Genomic DNA, 8,387 nt, shown 5'->3' with positions numbered 1-8,387 from the left:
TTTTTGAACAAATATGTTTGATTCTATTATTTATCTAATTTTTTTTTCATACAAGATAAGGACTTTATTAACATGTCGAAGTCGCTAGCATACAATGTATAACAATACACATAACAGTACACTCGTGAGTGACTATGTGCAGGTGCATTCTGCTAATGACATAATGAGTGTCTAGCGTAGTCTAAACTAAACAAGCAAAAAACTGAGACAAAGTCGACTTATGGGTGAATGATTTGGGAAAACAAGGCTGCTTAGATCTAGTGTACAATGGCTTATTATATGACTTGAAAATACGGCGTGATTAGCCACGGTCATTTCAATGTATCTGAAGGGAAGCTAAAATTGATTGCATATTTCCTTTTCAAGTCAGACAGACAAGATTAAAAGTAAACATAGGTAATGGTGAACCACACTCGTGAAAATATGTGATCGTGAGAAAAACAAACAGACATACTCAAAAGGTCTCAAAAGGAAACACTCTGTGTTTGTTTTTCTCACGTTCACATCCACTCTGCGTTTGTTTTTCTCACGTTCACATCCACTGTTTGTTTTTCTCACGGTCACATATTTTCACGATGTGATCAGCCGATACTTGGTACCTCTTGCTTCAAATAAACGAGTCCTCGTGCAAACCTTTCATATGAAAATGAGTTTGATTTGCATGAAAATGAACCTATAGGCGGAACACGGCTCGGCGGAACACGGATTGTCACTCGGCTCCACTCCTCAGTAAATTTTGATCAAGTACACAAAATTATAATAAAAAAAAACTGTAAAATAATACACACCAGGCTGGAAAATTCTTGACTGAAAAACATGATTTCCAAATTTGCATTCAGAACGGCTGCACTGAAGAAAACAAAGCTATGAATCAAGACGACCTATATGTTACCTATCACGATTGGGTTCTCAATTATTTATAAGGATTATTTTATTTACCGAAGGCAATACGGTAGGTTGTTGTCGATGACGTAATGAGTGTAAATGAGTCCAATGAATGATGTAGGAAAACCGAAGCTGATCAGAGCTAGTCTACTGAAATGACTTTAATGTCCGCTGGCAATACAGAACGTTAAGCCACGGTCATTTCAATTCATCCGAAAAGAAGCTATAATTGATATTTCTTTTTAAAGTCAGGCGGAAGTGAGCCACACTCGTGCAAATATGTCAATGTGACTGTGACCGAGGGTAGAACAATCACACTGTCGTTGAGTCGCTGACCGAAGCGTGTTAACCATGTTTGTTCTAGTATTGTACTGGAGCGACAACAAAACAACTCCAAATAATTACAAGCAATGACCTGTTAAACATGTTTTCATTGTCGCCGTCCACGAAGCCAAAAAAAGTAAAGTTTTCTGATTCTAGCTGGATTTCTACTCGCCGACTCCTGACAGTCTTGACAGTTGATTCAACTGGAATGGCTTTTCTCGAGCACGCGTTAGATATTGCAGCATTCAAGGAAAATTCATAACCTGACTCGTGAATTCCATGTTAAATTTCACTTGAAAAACCGATATCGCACGTTTCGCGATTCTTGCGATGTCGGGTTTTAGCTTGAAATTTAAAGTGGCCTACATGTCTGGATCATAAATTGTGCGCCATGGACTACACCCTGTAGTGGGATTTTATGCATTAAGGCGGCATTATTTTGAGCATAATATTGAGGCAATAGTAGTGACAAAAACTGGCTGACGGCTGGGGCCCTTACGCAGGCCAGCAGAAATCTGGACAGCAGTAACTCACATTACACACAGCACGTGCCAAGAGGTTTTGTTAATTCAACCCTCTTGTGCTACATTAGAGCGACCTTTATCATTACTAGAAAACTCATTTCATAATAACCAAGCTAAAGCAATGAAGGATTACATTGGGACTTCCCTCGTGCCTCAGTATAACAACGCAAAGGGTAAAGATATACGGTTTGTCTTTATTGAAGCTGTTATTTAATTAATGGTTGTACAAATCGCTCATCATGTCCAAACTTTAACTTGCCCACCCCACCCACAGCTTGCTACACAACCGGGTAGGGTGGGGTGATAAGCCACGTCCATACATGGTGCAGAATGAGCATCAAGTGTTCTAATCACACGAGACGTTAAATGATCGTAGAAAAAGATTTTCCCATCCGCTGACCCAGAGGAGACTATTCTACCATCAGGACTGAAATCACATCCAATATGATAACCACAAACCTGAAACCAAAAACATTACTGATTAGGTTTAATCGAACGTGTGACAAAATACGCAGAATATACGAATAACAGTCACTCCCCTCTCGCCGACTTCTGATCTGAGGGTTTGAAACGATTTTTTGTTTGTTTGTTTGTTTGTTTGTTTTTTTTTTTTAACTCTTTCAATGTCTTTTCCTGGTACATTAAACCTATTCGCTTTAAGCAAGTCTCCGTCCGCTTGGCGCGCGTAAATCAGCATGGTCTCCAGGGTTTTTAGCTTAAAATATCAAAGTTGAATCAACGGAGACAAACTATCCCAGTAATATTTTGTTTAAGTGAATCCGTTGCTTTAATTCCAAAATTGTGTTGCCAACGTGTTTACAAATCTTAATCCTTCAAGAGGCATTTGGAACCGCCGCACAGATAAACGAAAAGCTAATAAGAACGGAATTCGATGCGAAAAATTCAAACTTCTTCATTTTTTCGCTAAACGTAGAAAATCGGTAGAGAAAATGATCCATCAAAAGAAAAACAGGGGTCTTCGAACGTCCAAGATCGTTAAATCCAGGCAAAGCTATACCAATGGCCATCTGCCCTATCACTGTTCATTTTATTACTTAGCGCGCATGCATGACGTGGCGTGTGAATTTGCGTGCGCAGTAAGGATGCGCAAAAACAATTAGCACGAACGTCCTTAAATATTTCTTGCGCGAGTTACGCCTCAATACTCTGTAAGCTCTAAGAATGAGCGAAAACCATCTCTGTACAGTAGACTTGAAAATACCGGAGATACCAGACATACCAGCGTACTTCTTCGACTAATAAAATAATACATGAAATCATAATATAATCAAATTATTCCGTTTTCTTTAAGTCCTGCCAAAACAAGATACAACAAAAGTACGCCATTAAATAAGCTTGTTTCACAAAACCATTCGCAATCTGGTCCGGGTATGAGCCCAGCGTAACTCATCTCGTGCATGCTACGTCATAAACGCTTATTGTGACGTCAAACTTTCACTTCGCTCTTTTTCGTGGAACGAACAAGTTGTGTGTTCATCGCACGAGGCAAAACGTTTTGTTGTACGCGCGAAGTTGTCATTTCCGCTTGCGGCGCTGTTGATTTTCTGGTTGTTATCATGCCTTACATATCCTGCTAAACCACACGGTAAGATTTCCTTGCGTTTTAAAACTAGGTTCCTCTCTTTTTTTCTCACAACCTAACTAAACTTTAAATTTAAACCCGAGAATCCACCAATCGCCGCCTTCACTGTATAGTTTCACTGGTTTCTGTGAAATCGGACAATTATTTTCGTTTCGGTTTTGGTTTGGTTTTACCGCGGTTTGAGATTGATTGAGTAGTCCAATTGGTAAGTTATTGGTTTGGTCTGGGGTTTAAGACACTTATCGAAAAACCGCTCTTGTGCTGTTACGTTGCGTTTATGGTTTGGGATTTTAAACAACTACAACTACAGGCCTAGGAAAGAAAAACAATTCTTTCATTTTAAACTAGAATGCATTTTGTGATGGTTAAAACAAAACGTCATTTGTTTGCAGAAACTTCGCAACCTGATAACAAGGAGGATTTCTTTAAAGACTTCCTTCCTGAAACGACCATTACCGGAAGCTGCATTGAAAAGGTTAGCACATTGGTGGGTACCAAAGCTTGAGCAAGTCATTTTTTTTTTTTTTTTTTTTGCAATGAATGTTTTCAGGTAACGGTATTACAGACCTATTTTAGTTTAGACGTATTTCCTTCTCCCCCGTTAGAGCAGTAGCAGCTAAATCATCAGTAATAATCTCTTTTGCACTTTAAATTTCTTTAAACACCCTTCTAAACTTTCTAGACTTCCTGTTAATGAAACGAGATATTTTCGAGGAAAAGCGATTAAGAAGTAGTTTTTTTGCTATTGATTTTGTTAGTAAAGTGTGGTTTAACATCTTTCAGTTGTCCAATCATGCGGAGTAACTGCAGAGTACTTGGCCAACGCGAAGCTGTATGACTTAAAAAGCCTTGATATGCGGTTACGCAGTCATTCTCGCTTCCTTTATTTTCTCGTTTTCGCATCAAAAATTAAAGACATATTTGGCTACGGGGCTACGGGGCTATCCCAGGGGCAGCTGTGGGGCAACGGCACTACGTGGTCCCGGTCTCTTGGGACTTTTGATCCTTACTCGTTCCCAGTCGACTCTTGTGAGAAAATTATAAAACGCGGGGGATGACGGGAAGGTGCTTAAGAACAAAAACACTCGACTTCCTGTCATCCCGCTAGTGTCTTTCATTTTTTCATATCTGAGAGGAGACTAGGGACGACTCAGCCATTGATCTTAGCTGTGTTGTATCATTACCTTATGGCCCTCGTATCTTTTAAACTTGTTCAGCTTGTAAGGTCTTCTTGTTGAGAACAAGGCAATGTAGTCTCCGTTTGACTGTGCCACAAAATGAGATTCACTTGGATGGACTTTTAAACAAGTACACGTGAAGGCCTCCTAAAACAAAAGCGGAAACAAATGACTGCAGAAATAGCCAGCGATTAATTCATAACCGTCTTCAACAGACACTTCATCCAGATTCATTTGGAAATGACTAGGGACTATTCATATCCATGGGGTGGGAAGGTGAGATTTTATGAATAGGCCCTGCAATATATAATGACCGTCACTCTTTATCAGAATATTTTTACCTTTCCCACCCCCTAATAATCATAAAGAAGAGAATGAGATGTCCCCCCCCTGGAAATGATAAGGTAAAATTAAACATAGCAAGCTAAACTGAAGATAAGTAAGTAATTTTGATTTATTGGTTGGATGCAGTTGTTAATTGGGTGGGGGGGTTCCTCTGTATTTGCAATCAAATAGTTGGTGGGGTTGAATTGACGCTGTTCAGTACATAACAAAATGGGGTGGCACTCGGGATTCACTATGGAAACACAAAATAACGGCTATAAAGAAAGGCTATGCCTGAAATGTGTTTTTTGACGTGATGACACTTTTTTTACATTTTTCTACATCAGCAACTACCAAGTTTTATTTTCCTTTGAAATTTTATATACAAATACTAGTGAAAGTTTGGATGAACAAGAAATGCTGTGGGAGCACAAGCCACAGGCAAGTGTTTCTACAGCTTTTTTGAGTTCTCCTAAACCTTTGTGCTATTAAACAATTAGATTATGAGCTAGAGATTTCTATTGCGTGATAGTTGACGTGGGTGCAGCCCGAGTCAACTATCATGTGATAGAAATCTCTAGCTTATAATCTAATTGTTTTAGTATAAATCTACTAGTCGTTCAAAATTTTATTTAAATCCTCTTCAGACACTTTGAAACGACAAGAAGCAGCTGTCATTTTGTTAACAAGAGCTTACAGCTACGCTACTCACTATCTATCACAGAATACCTAGTGAGTAGCATAGCCAATTAGAGAATGGGATTCGTGATAGAATGCTAGTAGATTTATACTAAAATGCAATAGAAACACAGGCAAAATGTTTTCTATTTCTTTCAGAAAGCATCATCAAAATGTAAATTATCTTTGCTTCCACCATCATCACATCAGCAGCTTGTACAGTTTTGAGGTAAGCTTTCTTAAGACCCAGCCAAACAATCGCAACATTTTAACACAACACATGCACAACATTGTCGGGTATAACATGTTGAGCACATTTGGCCACCCATTGCGACGTGTTGCCATATGTTGGGTGTTGTTGGCTCAAGAGTGAAAATGGTTCAATTTGATTGTTTGGCCAGGGCTTCACTGTGTGTTTTCAAAAATCATAATAAATTCCTGTATTGACTAAGCTTGTTTGGTCTGGCTTGCCATTGACATACCTGGTAAATCTGATTGGATAATATTGCGGTCGATCTAAAATCCCAGACCATGATTCCTTTGTCTGTGGAATTCCGCCTGACTACCTCAGCAGCAGAAATAAATTCATCTCCTCCAGGAAGAAATGCCATGTCTTGTACTTGACCCAAAAATGCTGAGTAAGTTGATGCCACCTGTTGATGAAAATCACAGTTGCCATCAAGATTAGGCAAACAATTCACTAACACTAGTTAAAAAAGAATATATGAGAGATCATACATTTGAACTGCAGATAAAGATAGGAAGACACGATTGATTATTGCAGTTTATATATGAAAATCAAAAACTGATTTTCTCTGCAAATTAAAAGAATAATGGAAGACTGCATTGTAAAATCGTTATAATTTTTGCATATTCAAAAGAAAAAAACCAGGCTTGAAAAATACAAAACACCACATTTTCCGCGATGTGTCTATATTGTGGTCTGTTATCAGTGACCTCCCTGCCAAAAAAATTCCTGTCACAGTCACTTAAGCGGTTCTGCAAAATAATTAACATTTTTGGTTGGTTTCCCAATGATCAAAGTGTGTTTTGGGCTTTTGCAAGAAAACAGCTTCAGATATGACGATGCACCTTTCAACTATTCCATACTAACATTTCCAGTTCTTGTGTCCCAGCAAAGAATGGCAGATTTAAATGTCCCAGCTAAGAACAGGGCGGGGTCTGTGGGGTGAAACTCAACACAAGTCACATAGTTCTTGTGTGGAAACACTTTGATTTCCTGAACTGTCAAAAAAAACAAGTGTTTTAATTAATTCAATTATAAACATTATTTACAATGTAATGCACTTGATGTCCAGGTATGGTTTCAGCAATAGTCCAGGCCTTTGAAGTAATAAAAAAAACCCTCTAAAGTTATTGTACAAACAACATGAATGCACCAGTGAAAAATCTTTCTGGTGCCCCACATTCTGAAAATCACTACAATCTATTACTACTCTTCTGTAAATGCCCAAGAGATAGAATTATGAATCAACAACTAACAAAAGCATCCTAAAAAGAATTTGGATAGGTAATAAAAATTTTAATTAAGATCAACAATTCAGTTCTCATTGCTCAGCAGGCTTCAAGCAAGCATTGTGCTCTCCCAGCCTCTCTACAGAAGGGGTTTTAGTTTGAATCCCCTCCCCCTCCACTTCTACAGAAATTTCAGTATCTTCAAACCCTCCTTTAAAAGTTTTGGATATTGAGGCCCCTTGACTGTCTGGGTGGTCATGGATATTTTTTGGAACCGCACAATGTGCCTTCTTGCTATTCCTCATATCAGTAGCTCAAGGAAAAATATATGGAGACTGCATGCATGCAGTCTAGGAGCTCCCTTTCTCTTCCTCATGACCCTTCCACTCCTTGCCAGTCTGCAACTTACTTGCTCTAACTACGTAATATCACTACCACTGTCACTACCTGTTTCCAAGTTTAAAAGTCTTGCAGTTTTGTCATAACCACATGTCAAGACTTGCGATCCACACAGACTCCACTTGGAATCTTTGACTGCTTCACTGTGGCGTGTGAATCTTCGGGCACAGACTCCACCTTTGTGTGTGTCCCAAACACACACCACATGATCCATTGATGCAGAAATCAACAAATTGCTTTCTACTGGATTCCATCTGACACAGTTGACTCCCTGTGAATGCCCTTCAAGATTTAGATGTAGCTTTCTTGGTGGTCTGCATATATGATCTGCGCCTGTAGTTTTAATGCTAGAAATGTCAGTTTTTATCTCAGATTTTAACTCAACACCTTTCAAAGTATTATCACAATCAATCTCTTCCAACTGAGGATTCGTTGAAAATGTTGAAGCCGTAATTAAGGCATTTTCTTGAGCTAGTTTCTCTCTTTCTCTCTTAGACACATAAGGTTTCACGCTAAGTCCCGAAATGCTCGACTTTGTATGTGTTTTCCTTGTCACTGATTCGATGAAAGCTGGAGTTTTCTTGGTTTGGTTGCCAGCCCCCTGCGAATGCGTTTTATGATCATCACCAAGGCGATCTGATAAGCCACTGTTATAGTTCAAAGCACTGAAAGATGGTAATGGTTTTGATACCGAAATAGTACTTACAAACGTTCCTCTAGCATTTGAAGGTTCGAAAGAAGACTTAAGTAATTTATCCCTTCGTTGTCCGATATTCGGTCCACGACCATTGCCTCTGTCAACTTCTATTGAGCTTGCCTTTCGTTTCTTGTTTTTCGGTGATTCGTCATTGCCGTCAGAAGATGAACTGCTATCGTAAGCACACAAACTCTCCATACCTCGCTAGAATCTTGCAGCGTTTATAACGAGATGTATAGACTATGAACGCAGCAGATCGAGACAGCATCCTCCATGTTTGTCCCCAGTCTCTCTAGGTA

The 8,387-nt window shown here is 39.1% G+C and overlaps 1 protein-coding gene across 1 annotated transcript; it reads right to left on the bottom strand.

Annotated features, from left to right (window-relative positions):
• Positions 1–569: 569 nt before the first annotated feature.
• LOC145484082 (WD repeat-containing protein 25-like) lies at positions 570–8,387 on the bottom strand. Its single transcript, XM_081462695.1, has 5 exons — positions 7,440–8,387; positions 6,631–6,761; positions 5,999–6,169; positions 4,521–4,661; positions 570–2,192 (listed from the first exon to the last, which is right to left on the bottom strand). The coding sequence occupies exons 1-5, from the start codon at positions 8,284–8,286 to the stop codon at positions 1,971–1,973; spliced, it is 1,512 nt and encodes a 503-aa protein (XP_081318821.1). The 5' UTR covers positions 8,287–8,387; the 3' UTR covers positions 570–1,970.

The sequence above is a fragment of the Orbicella franksi genome, chromosome 4 (assembly GCF_964199315.1).
Source record: "Orbicella franksi chromosome 4, jaOrbFran1.1, whole genome shotgun sequence".
NCBI lineage: Eukaryota > Metazoa > Cnidaria > Anthozoa > Scleractinia > Merulinidae > Orbicella > Orbicella franksi.
The sequence above is the reverse complement of the archived record's forward strand: the minus strand, read 5'-3'. Positions and strand labels throughout refer to the sequence as shown.

What these genes read in the sequence shown, in the direction of transcription:
- LOC145484082 (XM_081462695.1), bottom strand. Translation starts at nt 8,286, where the DNA reads ATGGAGAGTTTGTGTGCTTACGATAGCAGTTCATCTTCTGACGGCAAT. An exon ending in ACTTTTAAACTTGGAAACAG is followed by an intron (nt 6,762 to 7,439) that starts GTAGTGACAGTG and finishes TTTTTTTGACAG; the next exon opens with TTCAGGAAATCAAAGTGTTT. An exon ending in AAAGATACGAGGGCCATAAG is followed by an intron (nt 2,193 to 4,520) that starts GTAATGATACAA and finishes TTTTGGTTTCAG; the next exon opens with GTTTGTGGTTATCATATTGG.